General features: G+C 39.1%; 1 protein-coding gene across 8 annotated transcripts in view; it reads left to right on the forward strand.

Annotated features, from left to right (window-relative positions):
* ZMYM2 (zinc finger MYM-type containing 2) overlaps nt 1–17,012 on the forward strand; it is a 178,085-nt gene extending 161,073 nt beyond the window's left edge. For 6 of the 8 annotated variants that reach the window (XM_077809171.1, XM_077809145.1, XM_077809186.1 and 3 more), the window contains 6 exons: nt 4,746–4,914; nt 6,198–6,349; nt 10,099–10,213; nt 12,034–12,285; nt 12,679–12,799; nt 16,166–17,012. In XM_077809171.1, the coding sequence (XP_077665297.1) occupies nt 4,746–4,914; nt 6,198–6,349; nt 10,099–10,213; nt 12,034–12,285; nt 12,679–12,799; nt 16,166–16,358 (1,002 nt within the window). In that variant the 3' untranslated portion in view covers nt 16,359–17,012. The other 2 variants (XM_077809190.1, XM_077809198.1) reach the window with 2 other exon arrangements.
* Nucleotides 17,013–21,462: the final 4,450 nt, after the last annotated feature.

The raw sequence follows: 21,462 nt of genomic DNA on the forward strand, positions 1-21,462 counted from the left end.
GGGTACCACCTTGCTTCATTCCACAACAATTGGGAATGAATAACATCTGACCAGAGGATCCTGTAAATCCTCCACAATGGGTACTCTATCCTTGTCACCTTCCCCCAGCACCCTTCCCTGTCCCTCTTCAGGGACCCTTCTTACAAGAGTTTATTACGATGAGAAATAGATCTCCTACTCCATCTAGGAGCCATAGAACCTGTACCTCTAGGTCTACAAGGAAAAGGTTTCTACTCTTGTTATTCCCTGATACCCAAGAAGAAGGGAGGTGGAAGACCCATACTGGGTCTCAGAGCACTGAATAAATTTGTCAAAGCTCAAAAATTCAGGATGGTCACACTAGCAGCGACTATTCCATCTTTGGAACAGGGAGATTGGTTTTCAGCTCTCAACCTGCAGGATGCCTATTACCACATATCGATCCTACCTTCCCACAGACGATTTCTCAGGTTTAGGCTATGTCTATACTAGAGAGCTTACAGTGGCACAGCTGTACCCATGTAGCTGCACCACTATAAGATCTCCCGTGTACCTGCTCTATGCTCTCCCATCGACATAATTAAACCATGCCCCTGAGCGACATAAGTTGTAACAATAAAAGTGCTAATGTAGACAAAGCCTTACAGTGGGCCAGGAGAGCATAGAGCAGGTACATGGGAGATCAGTACAGAGTACTCTCCTTTAGCCTCTCATCAGCTTTGAGAGTGTTCTCCAAGGTCTTCTCCATAGTGGTGGCTCACCTACGCTTTCAGCGGATTATGGTCTACCCCTACCTGGACGATTGTCTCCTCAGAGCCTGCTCCTTGAACAAGGCCCACCAGGTTACCCAAACTGCTGTAGACTTGTTCACAGAACTTGGTCTCCAGAACAATGTCCAAAAATCAGTGTTCATCCCCTGTATAGCACTCAGAGTTCATAAGAGCAAATCTTGACTCGTTACAGGCAAGGGCACTCCTACCACAGCACAGGTTCCACACACTGGTCACGCTCATAGAGACAGTGCAGATCAGCCCTCAAATACCAGTCAGACGCTGCCTCCACCTTCTGGGATATAGGGTGGCAGGCGCATCCAAGATACCTCATGTGAATTTTGACATGAGGTGCCTCCAGATGTGGTTCAGCTCTGCTACACGCCAAACAAAGATAGACTAGATGAACCTTTATCACTGCCCACCAAAGTCACACACTCTCTGGACTGGTGGAAGGGACCCAGCAAATGTCTGCACAGGGATCCCTTTCTCACAAACTCCCCTCGTTACTCCTTACCACCGACGCATCCCTCATAGGATGGGGCACACATCTCAACGATCTTACGAGACAGGGCAAGTGGTCATCCATGGAAATGTCTCTTCACATCAACCTCCTTGAACTTAGAGTGGTCAGGAATGCCGGCAGCCACTTCCTTCCACTAATCAAGGGTACACACACACACACGAGACTTGACAGACAACACCACTTGTATGTACCACATAAATCGACATGGAGGTGCCAGATCATCCTCCATTTGCAAGGAAGCACTAAAGCTATGGAACCGGTCCATTTCCCACAGCTTTATACTCATACTGTCAGAGGCGTACCTTCCAGGAGTACAAAACTCGATAGCGGACCGTCTCAGTCGCAAGTTCCCACGTGACCACAAATGGGAGATAAACTCAGCAGTACTGCACATACTGTTCAGGAGGTGGGGGGGACCGACTACAGACCTGTTCACCACTTAGCTGAACAGTGTCCACACTACTGCTCTAGGGCAGGAATAGGACACTCCTTGGGGGATGCTTTCCTCCTTCTGTGGAACAGGGACCTTCTCTACACCTTTTCCCCCATTCCCCTTACTGTTGTAAGTCCTGTTAAAAAATAAAAAGAGAGAGAGCAAACATCATACTGATTGCTCCCATCTGGCCAAGACACATGTTTGTACCCTTACCTGTCATAACTGGCGACATGCCCTCTGATCTCTCTCCAACCCACTCCTGTCACAGAACAAAGGACACATACTTCATCCCAATCTGCAGATATTCCGACTCAAGGCCTTGCTCCGTCATGGTTCTAGCACATAGAAAGATCCTGCTCTGAGGAGGTTAGGAAGTGTTGTTACACAGTAGAAAATGGACTACCAGTCATACTTACCTGCAAAAGTGGACCAGGTTTCCGGTCTGGTGTGATTCCAGGTAAATTTCCCAGACATCTGCTAATCTTCCAGTGGTCTTAAATTATATACTGACTCCCAAGAAATCAGGACAATTCTCATTTCAAAGTTCACCTAGCGGCCATAGTCGCAAAATGATTCCTTGGGGTATAGTAAACCTTTTTCCCCAACCCAAACATCCTACCCCAACATGGGACCTAAACCTAGTACTAAAGAGCCTAAGTAGACTGCCCTTTGACCCCCATGGCTACTTGTTTGCTCACATATCTGTAGATGAAGACGGCCTTTCTGGTGGCAGTCACCTTGGCAATACCGCGACCCAGGTTCATTCCCAAGGTGACCTTGTCTTTTCACATAAACTGATTCACTACCTGACTGTTTACCCTAAACCTCACCGTGATAACAGGGAGCCTATTCTGCACACGCTAAACATTAGGAGATCCCTGACCTTTTACCTGGACAGGATAAAGGCCTTTAGGAAGTCTCTTAAGCTCTTCCTTTTCATTGCGAAGGTCTAAAGGTGCAGCAATATCGGTCCAGAGATTTTCCAAATGGGCTTCAAACTGTATCAAACACTACTATGAGGTTCTCAATGTAATACCTCCATCCGGAATCCCCACACACTCCCCACATCCATTTTCTCTTCTGTCGCCTTACTCAAGAACGTACATGTCTTGGAAATCTGTAGAGCAGCAACCTGGGCATCTGCACATACCTTCGCAGAACACTGTGCGATTACTGGGGACTTCGCTTCTGATGCTGTCTTCAGCTCCGCAGTATTGTCATCCATAACAGACTCGACTCCGTAGCCCCAGCCTCCCATTGGAGATACTCCTTGGGAGTCACTGACAGTGGAGCATTCCTAGGAACACTACTCAGAGAAGAAGAGGAAGTTACTCCCCTTGTGCAATAACTAATGATGGTTCTTCGAGGGGGTGTCCCTATGGGTGCTCCACTACCCACCCTCCTCCCCTGTATTTCGGACTTCTAGTCAGGGACTCAGCAATAGAGAAGGAACAGAGGGGGGTTCGCTCATGCATGCTGGTTAGCCTTGTAGCAGAGCATGAGGCGAGGAACAGCATATGTGCCGGCCGAACGGACATTATCAGAGTTCTCTGATCGGCAGCACAGGGACTCAAGTGCACCTACAATGGAGCACCCAGAGGGGGACGCATCTCGAAGAACAATTGTTCCTCCACAAGGTGAGTGACTTCCTCTTTTCTGAGCAGCCTTATTTATGACACACACTTCGACGCTTTGCCAGCCAAATAGTCACTGTTGTTGATGCTGTTCTTTGAGCCTGCCCTATAGATGCACTGTCACATGTTTTAACTCCTGTCCTAGAGATTTTGGGATGGTACCTCAGAATTGTCCCATGCCTATACCTGTCAATATCGAAAAGCTATAAAATGGGACGTTTGGGGGGAAATAGGGAAATGCATTATGAGTATTATATCCACTTTTTGGAGGGAGAGATTTGGAAGAATATAGCAAAAACATTACTAAAGAAATAGCACCAGCTTCCTTTTATTGGGAAAGATGTCATATATACCAAATATCACCAGTCTATAGAAGGAAAATCCTCAGACTTCTAACTATGTAAGATTTGGCATCCTTTTCTCTAAGGCCATAAGTTTTTAGTGAAGATGCACTACTTTATCTGACAATCCTACTCTTAGTGTGCAAAATAACTGAAACAGAGTGTATAATATTAATAAATACTCCTAAAGAAATGTCTTTACATGTATGCTACTAGTAGCATCCTGATCATTAAAGTGTTGGCTTTCGTTGTTTATGCTCTTCATATCCATTTTTGCACTTCACTCAGTTTAGGCACTGAAAATAGATTGGCCAGATTCTTTTGTACATAGTCTGTTTCCAGTCAGTTTCCCATTGTGGCACACGGGCACCAGCACAAATGTGCAGTGTTTGGATTACAAGAACTGTAGTCTAGCAAACTGTTTCATAGCATTTTTTTTAAATGATGAAGAAAATTCTATTAATATTAGGGTTTCTTAAGCCTTCTTTATATTTTGCTTACTAAATTTAAATGTGAGGCCTCCACAAGCTGGAATTGTTCTTTCGGTATTTAGTATATTTTCAGAAGGGGTCAGGTTCAGCCTCCCTGTTTTTGGGTGTGGTTTGCAAAATGAACGATGGACTCAGCTTTTAGCTGCACCTCTGCCTTCCTGATTTGCATACTTACAAAATGAGGACTTGAAAATTAATCCTATAATCTTAACTCTGTGAACTGTGGTGTGTGTGTGTTTCTTAGTGTTTCTAATGCAACAGCTTCTTTATCATAAAAAAAGCCCATCTAACTTCATCTATCTTAGATACCACTTTGTTAGGTGTCTTAGAAGTACTTGAGTCAGCACAAGTAGAACTGTTCTTGGAAGTGTCTTTAGTATAAGGACCCACCTACTGACTCTAGCTGAATGAAACAAATATTGCAACTTCAGTTTTATAATTCAAAATCTGGCTGGCAGTTTGTTATAGTTTGCTTAGTTTCTCTGTTTTCAGATAAGGGTAATATTACTGACTATAAGTTAGAACAGTTTAATAAGCAGTAATATTTACAGATTTATTTCAATGACAGGGAGTGAAGAGAAAAGCAGTGTCAGAATACCAGTCTCATGATGATAGCTCTGAGAATTCAGAGTGTAGTTTTCCTTTCAAATATGCATATGGTGTAAATGCGTGGAAACACTGGGTAAAAACTAGGAGTCTAGATGAAGATCTGCCAGTATTAGAGGAACTGAAATCAAGTAAGTATTGCCCACATATTTGTAATTAATTTTTATTTTTTATAAGAACTTTTATATTTTCATGAACTCGTCACCTTTTGTAAACTAATTCTTAATATAAAACATTAACTAGTGTTTTCAAGTTTTAATCAAATCCTGTGTACAACAGGATTATTTATTTCTGAAAATGGCTGCTTAACTCTTTTTCCAAGTTCCCACAAACATGGCTTTTTCCTAAAGATACTTTCTGCACTAGATTCTGAATCCTGGGTCTTGTGCTCCTGGTGTGAAACAGGATGGACCACCCTAGCTGTCAGCATTTATTGTGGCCCCTTGGTTTTCTAGCAGCCCACTCATTCTCCTTATCTTTTAGCCAGCCCCAGAGTTCACACCTTAAGAGGTCTTCAGCCAGGAACGGAGTTGGCAGTGTACAGCTTCTAACCTCTACCTGAGTGTGGGGCTATGCTCAAGCAGGCTTCGGAGCTATGGAATGCAGGTGCCCTTCCTGCAAAGCTCTTCTGGTATCCGCATTTACCTTGGTCCCTGGGGCCACTACTCTCCTCTTCTGCTAGTCTCTCATGTGTCTTAGCACAGGCATGTAGACACCAGAAATGCAGCCATTCTTTCTGAAACCTCCCTCCCGCACTCCCTGTATTTGAATTAATACCTTGGGCTATTGTCTTACTCCACCTTTTCCTCAGCCTGGCATGACAGTAAATTCTCCATGGTGGGTGATATTCTTCCCATCATGGCACAGTGCAGTGTTGTCAATTAACATAGCCTTGAATCTGGTGGCTTTGCTGCGGAATTTAGGTCAAATATACCAGGTACAACACTGGAACTCACTTATTAGTCTGCGCAGAGAATATCTAAACCAGTAGTTCTCAACCAGGGGTCTGGGGCCCCCTAGGGGGCCTCGAGCAGGTTTCAGGGGGGCCTCCAAGCAGGGCCAGCATTAGACTCACTGGGGCCCAGGGCGAAAAGCTGAAGCCCCACCGTATGGGGCTGAAGCCCAGTTCCCTGAGCCCTGCCACCCAGGGCTGAAGCCTGAGCAATGTAATTTGTGGGGGCCCCTGTGGCTTGGGGCACCAGGCAGTTGCCCTGCTTGCCACCCCCTAACGTCAGCCCTGGCTTTTATATGCCAGTTATTGTGGCACAGGTGGGCCATGGAGTTTTTTATAGCATGTTGGGGGTCCTCAGAAAGAAAAAGGTTGAGACCCTCTAATCTAAACCATTTCCCTCCCATAGCAAGTAATGTTAATGTTGTTGTGTAATGTTATATTTGTTTTATCTTTATTTTACAGCAAAGTCTGTGAAATTAAAGGAAGATCTGCTATTGCATACTGTAGCTGAGCTAAACTATGGCTTGGCACGTTTTGTCAATGAAATTCGAAGACCAAATGGAGAGAACTATACACCTGACAGCATCTATTATCTGTGTCTTGGGATTCAGGAGGTTAGTAATCAAGAAGATCCAGTATACTATGGAGCTGATGATTTGACTCTGTGTTATGCTTTAATGAAAGAATGGGGATAAGAAAATGTGGATTTATTGGTTGATAATGGCTAGGAGGCATTATGAACATAGGAGCTGTGTTAATTTGGAATGCAGAGAGATGATATAAATTACATAATGGAAAGGTGTGTTTTTTGATGATGAACTACAAACACATCTGGAAATTTGAAAGAAAGGTGGTGCAACATGATGCTTTTAAACCTTGTGCTAAATGAAGGTAAGGAATGAGTTGCCTTACATTCACTTGTGTCTGACAAAAACAATTTTTCAAGTGTTGAAATTTGTGTGGATTGCCTAAGATGATCTAATGATAAAGCAGAATGAAATAGTTAACTGTATCTACACAGAAAATGAGAATTTTCACAAACTGTGGTAGTATCATTGATCACGATGATGACTAATTTTTCATTAGTCGATGGAGGGGACAGCTGTGTGGTGGAATGCTTATTGGGCAGAGCTGCCTTTGCTAATACTGAGCACTATTGTTAGCCTGTCTTATTTTGTGGAATGTAAAAAGGTTTAATAGTTACACAAAGTGATTTAAAATTCTGTCATACTTCAGATCAGAAAAGAGCCACTATAATTCCATTGCAGATAAACACAGTAAAAGACCATTAGATTCTTAGATAAAGAATGTGTTCCGTAACTTCTATCTTTGACGTAGAGGGGCATCTCACTTTTATTTTCTCTTTGTGGTGCACAAAGCAGTCTGTAGATTAAACATTCTAAATTCGAAGCTGAAAACAGTAAGGCTGAAAATTTCAATCAGTCCAAACCTCATTTATATATGTGTCTTCATATAGAGCACCAGCTCTTCTTTAACCAGCTCTCACCGTAGCTAAACTTTCTTATTGTTAAGGGAAGGGACTGGAATCAAATGATGAATCCCTTAAACAATCAAAAATATTTTAAGAAATTCTTCTCCAACTATTTAGTTTCTAGTGGGAGCTAGTCAATAACTTTCCAAATATCTACCACAAAGAAAAGACAACATCCTTTATTTGGCAAAATATACAACATGTTTAAGAAAATGTAGTTTAATCTCAGGTAGCTTTCCACCACTGTCCTTGCATGATCTTCTGTCACTCTGACATAAGAACTTTTCATTAAATTTTTTAAAAAATCAGATATACAGTACTGAAAAAATAAGCCATCTGCTTATAAAATAGTGCTCTCCCGATAGTTGTACTCTCTCCAAATTGCCCTTTTATCTCCTCTACCTTGCCTATTTTTCTGTTGCAAATATTATTTTTCTGTTGCATATATTTAATTTTAAGTTTATAGTAAGTGCTTTGTCTTGCATGGACATGAATATCAGGAATCCTAATACAAAAATAATATATTGTGACACTGGAGTAGCATTCTTTATTGATCATGCCATTGCAACTGTTGTTTGTATTTGTGTTTCATATTTCAATTGGGATAGTGCCGATAGGTCCCAATGGGGTTTAGGGCTCAGTTGTGCTAGATGCTGTTCAAACACATAGGAAGAAATGGTCTCTGCACTGAAGAGCTTACAGTCCACAAAGACAAAAATGAATTGGGGATTAGAGGATATACACACACGAGCAGTCAGGGTGACAGCAAGTACACTTGTTAATGCCAGATTTTGTGCATTTTAAGGAAGGTATCCTCAGGTGCCTTTCTCCCTTCTCTGCAAGCAGAAGCAGGTTCAGACTTTCTCCTGGGGCCTAGCAATGAGAATATTTTTAACTTGCAATGTACTAAATTTGATCCCATTGTCCCTATGTGGAACAAAACACAACTCAATTCTTAGGTCATTACATCCCTTCCTCCTAGCTGACAACCCTAGACTGGAATCCGTGGAATGGAGAATAAGTATAACTTCCAGGAAAACTGTTAAAGGACTTAAGCAGAAGGGGCTTTGGTAAGTTAGGAAGGCTTATGTCAGATATTAGTTGTTGAAGGATTTTGCTAGTAATAAAACAAAATTAATATGAAAAAAACCCCTCAGACTTGTATATTCAAATAAACCAGATGACTACTCTATGGAGGAAAACTAAATTGAGAGATCAGTACCTTAGGGGAAATTATGATTGCAACAAATTTTACCAGAAGAAAAGTGTATGCTCTTTTCAGATCAAAGGAGTAACATTTATATTGAGGAAGAAAGCTGAGAAATTATCAAGGCAGGCAAAAAAAACCCCCTGATGAATTGAGAACAGTATTAAGCCTTCACTCAGATACAGTGGAAATTCCCATGGCTCTAAATCTAATCAGCATGTTTTAGTAACTTAGTATTGGAACTTGTACTAATACTGTCCAACAGGTTGTTGGGGAACACAGAGGGAAGGACAGAGAACATTTCTTCCCCCCAGTAGAATTACCATAGTTTTGGGACTAGATAGTGTAGCACGGATGAGCCTTAGTCTCTGTTAGGTATAGGCTTTGAGCATAATGGGGGTTGTGTAGAAACCTTACTTGTATTAGTTTTTCTGACTTTGATATATTTTGAAAGCACATAAGAATATATTTTTAAATGGGACACTTGGAAAAAAGCATCAGTATGTTCAAGACCAGGTAAATGTGTTAACTAAAATAAGGATAAAAAATAAGTAGAGGGATCCTCTTGAGATTCCTTATACAGACTTGTTGCGATATCTGATTTAGAACTGTGATAAATTCAAAATTGCATATCTGCAGTGTTGAAAATATTTGTAAGGGTTTTAAGTTTTCAAGAAAGCATTTTTGTAAATGTATCCATTACAGATCAATTCTCTGAACTATGTATTCAGAGACTTAAGACTTCAAAGAAAGTGTACGGATTCATTTTTCCTTATTGTAAGACTAAGTGCAAAGATGAGGTAGTCCAGATATGCTGAACTTCTGCTTAATACATATACGTGCTTTAATGTTATTTCAAGAATGTGTACAGAAAAAGATGCCATTTCCAGAAGTGAGCACATGTTTTTCAGTCTATCACTTTTATTGTATTCACTAGCAACAGGCTTGTTTTCACTACGATAATACTGAAGTGGAAGTTTTAAGAAGCCAATACTCCATTTCTTAGAAATGTCTCCAGAGAGGATAATGTCAAATACTAGTATAGCCCTCATAATTAATTCTTCGTCAATGTTCAAAAGAGCAACCACTTCTGTCTGCAAGATCAAGAGGATTAAGATAATTAGACATTAGACTGCTGAATATTCAGGCGCCTTGCACAGTCTACCAGTTTTCTTGTAATGCTGCATATCATTACCATGAGTAAATATTTTTCTTTGCTCTGTGTTAGAAGTAACGGTAATTCTGTCATTTGTATTGTTGTCAGTAATCACATTTTACGTTTAAAATGTCGTCCTGCTAAAAATGTATCTACTCTGAAGACTTAGCTGGAAATGAAAAATAAGTGTTGGTGCCATATCTAAATACTTTGGTTTTTAGAGATTTTTAAAAAATCCTGTTCATTGATGTGAATTACGCTTCTAATTAAACCAATATTTTTATCTTCAATATTTTCTCCAATATTTTTATCTTTAATTTTGTTGTACCCAATATTAGATGTTATGTGACTTAAATGCTACACTACTTTGTTTTATAGCCAGCCTACAACTGCTATACTATTAAAAAATTTCATTGTTTTCTGAGAAGAAATGCTGGCTCATAACATACATTGTTTTGTCACTAATTCTCCCAACACAGTAAATATTCTTTGTTCTTCTTGTTTTTAGTACTTGTATGGAAGCAATCGAAAAGACAATATATTTGTTAATCCAAGCTACCAGACATTTGAGCAGGAATTAAATAAAATCCTTAAAAGTTGGCAACCAAGCATACTTCCAGATGGTAATTTTCTTTTTTGTCATGTACAGTTTTCTGTTAACAGTTGTGCACTCTTAAGCATGCAGATATACACAAATATTTTGTGCCTTGTGATGGTGATTGATAACATCAAAACAAATAAATAAAATTGTTGTGTGTCATTCACCTTGCCTGCCTGCCCCCCACGACCCACCCCCTTCTCCCGCCCCCCCCCCCATCATTGCAGGGGATGAGGTCAGCAGCCCTTCAAAGAAGATGCATCAGCACTAAGACTACTTAGGAAGTGGCAGGGAAAGGTGAACCTGTATCCCTCCACTCCTGTAAGACATCTGGTACAGTTTAGGGGAGGAACACCCACACTAGCCATGCACACCCAAGAGAGGAGAGAACAGAAGGCCTGGGCGGCATCACTTGTGCTGCCTCCTCTCTTCCAAAAGGAATCTGGGTCCTTTTCAGAATATGGGGGGTGAAATAAACCCCATCATTCACCACCCCAAGAATGGGAGAGGTAGCTCTGGGGGGCTGTGGCCATCTCTCCCCCTTTGAAGCTGGAGCAGCCCTGAGAATAAGAGGACAAACAACCCACTTCTGAAAAAAAGATGGGAGAGAGTTTAGTATGTGTGAAGAGCATTGTAGGGTGCTCAGTGGGGCTGGGAAGTTAGGCACTTTGTGGTGACAGGGAATCATTTAAGTACCTGGTGAGTCCCACACATGAACCCACCCGCATAACCTCTCAGCCTCAGCTGGAGTGGGCAGATCTCCTGTGATGAGTTTGGGGGCGGGGAGTGGGGTGTGTGGCTGTGAGGTAGGAGAGGAACTAATTTCTAGTCTCCTCTGCCCTCTCTCCCAGTAGATCAGAATGCTGCCAGGAAAGACGAGCTTAGTGGTCCAGCTAACAGCATCACTCAGGGAGCTGAGCACACAAGACCAGGTTCTGTAATTCTTGTGTTCCCTGCTGTACCCCACACTCCCACAGCACTCTTTCCCATCTCTCTTTGGAGGGGGCTGTTTACAGTCTTATTTTCAGGGTTGCTCCTGCTCCAGTAGGATGGGGCAGTCACAATTTTTCTGTCCCAGACCTTCCCAATTTCTGGGGGGAGGTCCAATTCCAATGTCTCCCCCATTTCTGGAGTATAGGGTTGTTTCTCTCCCTATCTCTCAAATTACTGCAGGTTTTTGGGGAATAGAGGAAGGGGTAAAAGTGCTATTTCTCAGCCCCTCTCCTTTCTTCCCTCTTGGGATTGTAGGCTGTCAAGTTACCCTAGAATTTTTCTACCGTAAACCCATGAGGAGGAGGGAGGTGCACCTTTCTTTTCTCCCTTTCCTCCAGTTATCTTGGATCTGCTGTAGCCTCTTTGGGTAGCAACTGCTGGCCTAGCTGACTCCTCCAGCTAAAGTGATACAGGAGTCCTTTCTGGATGAGGCTTTTATCTGCAGTCAGAAAATTGAGAGGGTCAGTCAGGGGCCCTTACATGTGCCAAAAAACTTAAAAACCCACCCCAAAAACATGAGTGTTTTCTTATGAAAGGACTGAGGTTGGTCACTTTCTCTAACCTTCACTTTTTTATGAAGTGACATCAGTTATGAGAGTGACAATTTAAGTATCCTGTTGAAATAGTTTAACAAAAAAGTGTTGCGTATGTGTCTTGCTTATGTGGAAATTACCTTTTTCTCTTCCTGAATCAGTGGGTTTCAGTTTCTCCTCTTAGGGATGTGGGCAGAGTTTTCCATTGAGTATTGAACATTTTGTTTGATTTTTGCAGTTGATAGAAGTTACTGATTCTTTTAAATGTGGGTTGTTTGCTTCATTGTATTTTCTCTAATACATTTTTTTTTCCTGGAAGGGTCAATATTCTCTCGAGTTGAAGAAGATTATCTTTGGAGGATAAAACAGCTAGGATCACACTCTCCATTTGCTCTTCTGAATACACTGTTCTACTTTAACACTAAATATTTTGGCCTGAAAACAGTGGAGCAGCACTTAAGACTTTCCTTTGGCACTGTTTTTAGACAGTGGAAAAAAAATCCTCGAACAATGGACAGCAAAGCTTGTCTTCGATATCAAGTTTCTTCCCTTTGTGGAGCTGATAGTGAAGGTATTATTGACTGTTTCAAAATAAGTATTGCAGGGGTATCCAAATTTTGCCCAAATGAGGGCGACTCTGGCACCTTGCCAAGAGCCTGAAGGGACACTGCCTCATTTGCATAAAACTGAGCAGATTGTAGCTACTGGATCTTTAATATGAATTTGTGGTCCGCAGAGACTGCAAGATCCCTGCATTAAATATTGCATCTTGATCCAAGTAGCCTCCGTGTCAAATGCTGGAACCTTGTCTATGGGCTACATCTCTAGTTTAGAGATGCAAGTGACTGCATTGCAGTATTCTGGGTTGTACTTTTGTTCACCCTAATCTATTATGTTAAATATACAGATGAAATTACCTAATGTTTTCAAGTTTGAGCTTAGGTGGGTTTTTTCCTTTTTAAAGATAAAATTACTACTGGAAAAAGGAAACATGAAGATGATGAGCCAGTGTTTGAACAAATTGAAAACACATCAAATCCTGCTAGATGTCCTGTGAAAATGTTTGAGTGCTATCTATCTAAGAGGTAAGTGTTTCATGGACTAGTATAGGTATGTTTTTTAGAGTTGTGAGGGAGTTGCAGAAGGAGAGACTATTATGGTGCAATGTGAAATAATAATAAAGTGAATGTAGTGCTTGGAGAAAGTGGCAGATTGAAAGCACTGAAATTTGCAGCACAAACTTCCCCCTTCTGTTCTGCAGAAAGACACTCTAGGGGTCAGAGTATGGTTTGGTTTCTATATCTATTAAATCATGAGAATCTCAGACTTGCCAACAGGAGACCCAGTTGGTTCAGATATTGATGATGTGTCTTGTGGTGTGCATATATGTTCACTAATTGGACTGCAAAACCCTCTTATTTTATATAGGCCTTCAGGATGGCAACAACTTTCAGTTACTACTGATTTCTGGATTTGGTAACCTAGGCCTATAAAGCTCCATTATCCTTTGATTCCCTCTGTTTAGATGTTAAATAAGAATGTGAATGGTGTAAAAGAAAACCACAAGGTATTTAAACTTGGAGAGATTCAAATACTCAACCCCAAGGTAGTGCCTTTTATTTGTGGTGATAGGTGGTTATTCCAAGCAAATATTCTCTATTTTTATAAAGACAAGTATTTTAATTTTTTTCTGTTACTGATTGAAAGACTCTCAAACAGCTGTAATTCTGCTCTTAACAGACGCCAGCTGCATACTAGTATTCTTTTGGTTTCTTCAGAATGAAATAAATATTAGTTTGAGCAAACATGATCATTCCCACTTCCCCTACATTCTTTATATTGCTTGTAAATTGATGAATTGGTGTTAAGGGCCCAATTCTGTAATTCTCAGTCAGGCAAAAATCCCACTGAAAATAAACTGCACATTAGTTACAATTTGATGAAAAGTTCTATTATGTAGGTAAATATTATGGAGTAATTTTAAAAAAAAATTACTCCATTTTATTCTCATTTGAAGACTGCTGCTTATATGGTAGATTTCAAGTTCGGATGGTTTTGTTGTAGCCCAGGCAGAATACATGCTTAGAATTTTTTCACAATGAGAAAGGGCAATTTTTTCACTAGCTTATCACTTAGAAATGGATGAATGGTTTTTCAAAAAACTAATTTTTTTTTTTTAAAAAAAGCTTCAGGCCAACAAAACTTAGAAAATTTCATTTCAAAAGTTGAATGTTTTGGAAATGTATATGTGGTAGAAAACTGAAGGACTTAAAATGGGAAACATTTTACAACTTTTTAATAATCTAAGAAGTTCCATAGAAATTTCACAAAGTATAATAAAAAGGACAAAATGTTTTAGCATACTGCACTTTATCCTTAAAAAGTGAAGATACAATTTGAAATGTATGGCAGAAACAAAGTCGAAGTATAGAATTTACCTCTTTAGTTTCTCACTGTGGTTTTCAGTGGTCTATTAAAAATTTGAAAACCAGTTCCCATTAAATAGTCCTTGCCCAGCTAAAATTTGTTTGCTTAGACACTAGAATCACACACCTTGGGAGGATAGTATGTAATTGCATATTGTAGAGGTAGATTTTTGTTAACTACTGCAATGTAGCCAGTAGATGGAGTATACAAAACACTTTCAAGAAACTAACTTGAAAAGAGTGAAAGGAGAGAGAAAAGCAAACAGTTTTAGAAGCTTCCAAAATAGCTCTTCTGTTCCTAATGATGTCACAATTTTAAAGTACAATATCTTAGAATGGGTCTCGGTTATTCTCCCTATTGCAATTGCAGGCTCTCTATCCTGGTTTTGTTTGCTGCCACACCTTATTAATACCCTGACCCAATGGAGGAGAGGTTTCCTGCACTCTTGAAATTATTTTGTAAAATACCTCTTTTGAAACAATATTTAATTAAAACTGTTCTCTCAATTTTCAAGTAAGTGGGTTTTGAAATTGGTACCTGAGAATCAGCTGACAACCTGCAGCTGAAATTTTAAAGGGACACCTCTCACTTTCAGCTGCTGGCATCATTTCGTAGACTGCTTCAACAGAAACAGATCTGATTGTTGAGAATCAGTTGAGGAGATTAAAATGTTTAAATGTAATATTTCAAATCCAAACAACTTCCAACAATTATGTCTGTTTCTATCAAAGTAGGAAAATAACTGGTTTTCCAGCTGAGTGAGGCTATGTCAACGCTACTGCAGTAAGTCGACCTATGCTATGTACCTTAGGTCGAGTTACAGCGGGTCTACACCCCGGGGGGTCGACGGGAGAAACTCTCCCATCAACTTACCTAACTCTTCTCATCAGTGGTAGAGTACAGGGGTTGACTGGAGAGCAATCTGCTGTTGATTTGGCAGGTCTTTTCTAGACCCACTAAATCGACCGCCGGTTGATCAATCTCAGCGCGTCAATCTCGGCTGTAGTGTAGATTTTCCCTGAGATCTCAATGTCTGCAATCTGCAAGTGCCAGTCCGGAAAAGCCAGCTAAATACTTCGAGCCAAAAAGCATGTCCCAGTACTATGGGCTCTTAAAATCTGTAGTATTTAAGGGAGAGGAGAATAATTTAAAAATATAATAATAAAATTGTTGACTTTCTCTGGGCAGCTTAGTGTTGAGAATTTCCTTAAGAATCCTCTCCACTGGCTTAAAGAATGCTGAGATGCATCTGAGCCACAACAGCACCAAGTTCACCAAATTTGCACGGCTCACTAGGAAACTGCAAAGCAGCTTCATAGGAAAAACAAGAGGACCCATATAATAGGGACCCGGGAGCAAGATAGTAAGGCCTATGCCAAACAGCCAAACCTTGGAGAGAAAAGGCAGGAAATGGGTTTTTGAGTTTTTTCTCTCCTAAGACTGGCCATACTGGATCAGACCAGAGGTCCAATCTAGCCCAGTATCCTGTCTTCTGACAGTGGCCAATGCCAAGTGCCCCAGAGGGAATGAACAGAACAGGTAATCATCAAGTGATCCATTCCTGGTCCCCCATTCCCAGCTTCTGGCAAACATACGCAAGGGGCATCATCCCTGCCCATCCTGGCTAATAGCCATTGATGAACCTATCCTCCATGAATTTATCTAGTTCTTTTTTGAACTTTGTTATAGTCTTGGACTTCGCAACATCCTCTGGCAAAGAGTTCCACAGGTTGACGGTGCATTAACCTTCTTAATTTTAAGGAAATATATAATAGTTTTTAGTGTATAGGGAACTACAGCACCTTAGATCGAAAAGCAACCTCAGTTGGACAAGAATGGTTCAAGCCATTTATGCCACCATAAGGTCCCATTTTCAAACCAGAAGGCAGTATTTTTCCACATAATCCTCAACTCCTAATATGTATATGCATAGTTATAGTTGTACACACAAGATGTTAAAAATCAAAACTTGTATAATTTGTCATGTGAAACTGACTCTTTTGACCATTTTTTTTTCCTTTTAGCCCACAGAATCTTAATCAGAGAATGGATGTGTTCTATTTACAACCGGAATGCTCCGTTTCCTCAGATAGCCCTGTCTGGTATACTTCCACTTCACTGGACCGCAACACTTTGGAACACATGCTCGTACGGGTTCTTTTAGTAAAAGATATTTATGATAAAGACAATTATGAACTGGATGAAGATATAGATTAAAACAAACTTCCAAAAGCTGTCAGGAAAAACAAAACAGCATTAGATAGTCATGCTGCTAGATCTTTATTATGGAAACCATTTCAAGTTTACTCTTCGTTTTATGAGTTTTGTAGCAGTGTACCCTGACCTGGGTATTACCATGTAAATAATCCGTGAGTGAAAGTTGCCATTATCCTATGTAGTGGTTTTAGGATACTTAACAAACACATTCAAATTCTCTTTTTTTTTTATTATTATTTATTTGATTAGGTATGTTTGTAACTTTTTACATTGCAAAATATGAATGAGAATGTGCCATGTGTAATTTTTTTTCTTGTAGTAAGAAACATCCATATTGCACAGCTCTACTGTTGCAAGCTTCCTTGAAAGGAGGCTCTTTTACTGGGTTCTTCAACCAGATGGTTGTGTATGGGTAGCACTACTAAAGTTTAGAACTTGCTGTGTCTTTCAGAATTTTTAAATAAATTGTAAACTATTAGGTTTTTTACTTTTTAGTTACTGAAGCCTTATAAGGTTATGTAGAGAGATTCCATCTTATGTACCAAAAATAGACAAAAGAGAATGCTGTCAATATTGGTGTACTGTAATGTGAATCTATATTGGTGAAAACAACTTTTTTGTTGCCCTTATTAAAACCTTAGTGTCCTTTCCTTATTTGTGACTCTCTGAATTGCCCCTTCAAATAAAATATATATTAAAAATGAGATAAGCGTAAGGCATGTGATCATCTAGACATTTATTTTGTAAAAATGTCTGATGGCAATGCTGTAATTTTCTTTTCCATTTTTATTTTGCCAAACATAAATGCTGGTACCCCATATTTCTGTACATCAGTCCTTCATAGCCTTAGCAAAAGGGACTTTAATGCAGTATTACAAAAAGTAATACAGTGTACTACATTTTTAAACTTTTTTCATTTGTCATTGCTATGCTGTACTTAAATACAACTAACATTTGATTGGGTTGTCAGAGTTCTTTTAACTAATGTCTCCATTAAAAAAACAGAAGACACATGAAGTGGCAGAAAGTCCAAAGATAATTTTTAAAACATCTGCTGTCTTTTGTTCTATGTCTGTTCAATATATTTATTTTGCATAAGGAATCTGATTTCCAGATGTATATGTTTAGCCTCTGAAGTTTTGTTTGTTCCCTGCTCTTGTTTGACTAATGCAGGCAATATGGTGGTTTGTGCAATGATATTTCCTGTGGTACTCAAGAAATCATAGTACAGCATTCTACTATAAAGTAGGTAATTGGTATGGTATTCCTAATGATTTAAGAATCTAGTGATAAGAATCAATTATTGCTGAGATGAAAGAAAGAAAATGGTTTTTATAGATCTGATCGCCATGAGATTCATTTCCTGCAAAGATGCACAACTTTTTAATTTTCCTTTATTATAGAAGAATGGATATAGGGATGCTTGCTGCTAGTGCTTTGTTTTGATAAAGAAATTTATTTAAATTTCTGCTACTCTCTTCTGACCATGAGTGTGTATTAACTTTAGATATACTACTAATAGAAAAGCAGATGAATATATACATTTTTAATTTCTTTATTTTGATTGGCTGAATTGGCACCAGGTCCCCCAAAAGAATTGCAGTTGTTCCATTGCCTGGAAAATCAGGCAACGTTTTACAGCAATAGTCAATAGATTATCTAACCTATAATGCTCAGTAATCTGTTGACTGTTGCTGTGAAATGTTTCCTGATTTTCCAGGCCATGGCGCAACTTCAGTAACTAAAACATTACTTAATGCCTGTTTTTTCAAGCAACAGCAGTATAAAAATATTCCTGAGATAGAAAAGTTAACTTGATTGTAAAATAAATTTCAAGCATTATAATCACAGTTTTAATATTTCTATGTTTTGGGATCTGAGTTTCCAATTTAGTGAAGTACTTAAGTACAAACTTAACTGTAAGGAAATGAATAGTCCTATTGAGTTCAGTGAGACTACAATATTACTAACCTGCTTAAAGTTAAGCATGTGTTTGAAACCTCAGGTCAGCAAAGCACTTAAGCATATGCTTAACTTTGAGAGATACTTAAATTTAAACTATAAATGTTTAACTAGTTATGTGCTTACGTGCTTTTCTAAAACCAGTAAGAGACCCAGTTTCAGGAAGGTCCATAAGCATGTGCTTATGTCCATCCCTGTTGAGGACAATACTTCAGCACTGATTCAGGAAAGCACTTAATGTTTGACTTTGTGTTTAAATTAAGTATATGCTGGTATGTTTTGCCTGAAGCAGAAGCTAACCTGGTGTCCTCAAAATTAGATTATGGATATCCTTTGAGTAAATAGGGACTCTTGTTAATATGACATATTGGAGACTAACCTACATTGTTTTCTATTTCATAAGGAAGTGATGACTTAAGTCTATTGAAAATCAAATTATTGCCCTAAATTTCTCCCATTCTCTACCCCAGTTCCACTCCCCAACAAAAAAACAACCATAATTTAGGCGGGCTTTAAAATAGAAGTTTTTACATATAGATCCAAGTTGGTAATACAAAGATGGTTGACGTGAAAATAACTTATTCCAGAAGATGGAGCTATTCCATCATTAGCAATAATGTTTATTCAAGTGTTTAGTGTGTTTAGAACAAAAGTAAATTGTTGAGATACTGTAGTCAAGTACACATCATGCCTCAATGTATACATGTTATTACATAATTTCTAAATTTTAATGGTGATGCAAAATGCAATAAACGGCCTTAGCTTTAAAAAAATTAATAAATGTAATTTTGTAATAATTAGGAGTTGAGGGCTAATACTTTTTTCTTTTTAAAGACTGTTGCTAGTCCAGTTCTTGACTACCTTGGTTCCAAAGAACAACATGAAGAAATAAATTAATGTGTAGGAGTGTATAGCCGTCTTGTTTCATACCGGGTGTCTAGGTTAATGGCATGCATCAAAAATTTGCTCGACAACCCCCCTCCCCTCCTCCATCTTGTGCAGAGTAAAGAGGGAAGTGAGAAGAGGTACCTTGGCTTTCTTGGCCATTGGTGTTAATTATGGTACCGCTCATCTTAGTTAGAAATAGGGTGACCAGATATCCCAATTTTACAGGGACAATCCCTATTTTTGGGACTTTTTCTTATATAGGCATCTATTACCCCCCACCCCTCACCCCATCCCGATTTTTAACACTTACTGTCTGGTCACCCTAGTTAGAAATATAACTTGGTAACTAGTCTGCTGTACAGTCGGTTGTCTCTGTGACACCCCTTCTCCTCCCCCGCCCCCTCCCCGGCGTACTGGTAGCATGTGCTAGCCTAAATACATAATTTTTCTGCCACTTCCCAAAATCTGTCAGCATGTGCTAAATATCTCCTTTTCTGCATGAAGAAAAAGTTTTATCTAGAGAACCGAATCTCCCAAGAAACCTGTATTTTTAATAATTATTAAAACAAAGATGGCAGCTTGAAGACCTTGAGAGAATTAGAGTGGCAACACTAGGCAAGATGCAATGCAATGCAAATACAATTAATAGTGAAAATTTTATACAAAGGAAAAGTTCCTTTTTGAAAATTGTAAGTAGTAATATTTGTTTTTCTATTAAAATGATGATTGCTATACAGTGACATTCTGGGCATGGAAAGAAAATGTATGTTATATAAGTAAACCCAGGCTTTTGCAATTATTGGCTTATGATAGAAAGCACAATGAAGATTTGTGAGAGTTAACTTCTAATTGGGCAAAAAGTAGTTGCGTAGATAACCTTAATATTTAACGTATCAATTGAGAAAGATTTTTAAAAGACGAAAAACATAAATCTAGAATGCAATAATTTATTTGTATTACTGTAATTCTTGGGGGCTCCATTATGCTAGGTATGCTGTATAAATATATATTAAAAAAAAAAAAACACCATGATTCCTGCCCCCAAAGAGTTTGCATTCTAGAAAAAGGACACAGACAAAAACGTGTATGGCGAGGAAGAAAGATAACATACAAGCAAAATGATGCTTGACACACATCTTAGTTCCATTTTTTCTGTATATATTTTAAAATTTAGCTTATTAACTACTTTTGCCTATTGTTTTTTATTAATTTTGGCCTAATATCTATTAAATAGACAAAAATAAAATTTCAGACCTCTTTAATAAATTTTATTCCAAAACAACAAATCTTATAGAGAATGTAGATTGGGAGCTGTTGTTCTCCCACTTGTAACATAAGTGAATTACACAGTAGCAATGAATTATACAGTAGCAAATTTAAAACTGATAAAATACTCTTTCCACACAACACATAATTATGTCAGTGAATTCCCGAATCTAAATTGTCATGGAGGCGAAAATTAGTAAGATTCAAAGAGGGATAGGAAATTTATATGGAAAACAAGACTATCCAGAGTTAAAACTAATACTAACAAAATTTTGGAAGGGATATTAAATGTCATTCTTAAAACTTTAAAACAATCTCTAACTATTATGGTTTAGGATGAGACCTTCATCGAGGTAGAGGATCTCAGATCTGCCATGCTGCAGGGGGTTTTTTTGCACTTCCCGTTGAAGCTTCTGGAACTCGCCACTGTTGAAGACAGCATACGAGACTAAATGGACCTCAAGTCTGATCCAGTCTGGCAGTTTTTAATTTGCCAAATTTGCCTGAAAGGCCTCTGCTTGAAAGACCTTGCATGATATGCAGATTATACCAAGAATCCCTTAATCCACTGCTCCAATGCATCCAATCTTGGGGTGAAATGTGGCAAGTATCTAACAGTGCATAATACTACAAACTGCTTGACAGAGATTAATATTTATTCTTTCTGAGCACCCAGAAGTATGTTAGGCACCTCACAAAATCAAGTGGAAATGTGGGGGTTAGATTTTCAGCTCTGCTCTGCTTTTTATACTGCTTGGGTGGCAGAAAGAGAATTGAAACTCTCTTGGAGATTCCAGGTCAGGGTATCCCCAGTGGGTATACAGCACCCCCTATTCTGTATAAAAGGCAATGGCTGGGGCATGCTGTACACCAGGTATCCTCTATTTGTGAAGAGTCCATGGGGTCCTTGCCAGTTAAGGATAGATTAGAGCAGTTTGAAGGCTCTGTCTTCAGTTTTGTTTTTGTGAGGTGCTGAACACAAGTTTGG

This window comes from Eretmochelys imbricata, chromosome 1, assembly GCF_965152235.1.
Source record: "Eretmochelys imbricata isolate rEreImb1 chromosome 1, rEreImb1.hap1, whole genome shotgun sequence".
In the NCBI taxonomy this organism is placed as follows: domain Eukaryota; kingdom Metazoa; phylum Chordata; order Testudines; family Cheloniidae; genus Eretmochelys; species Eretmochelys imbricata.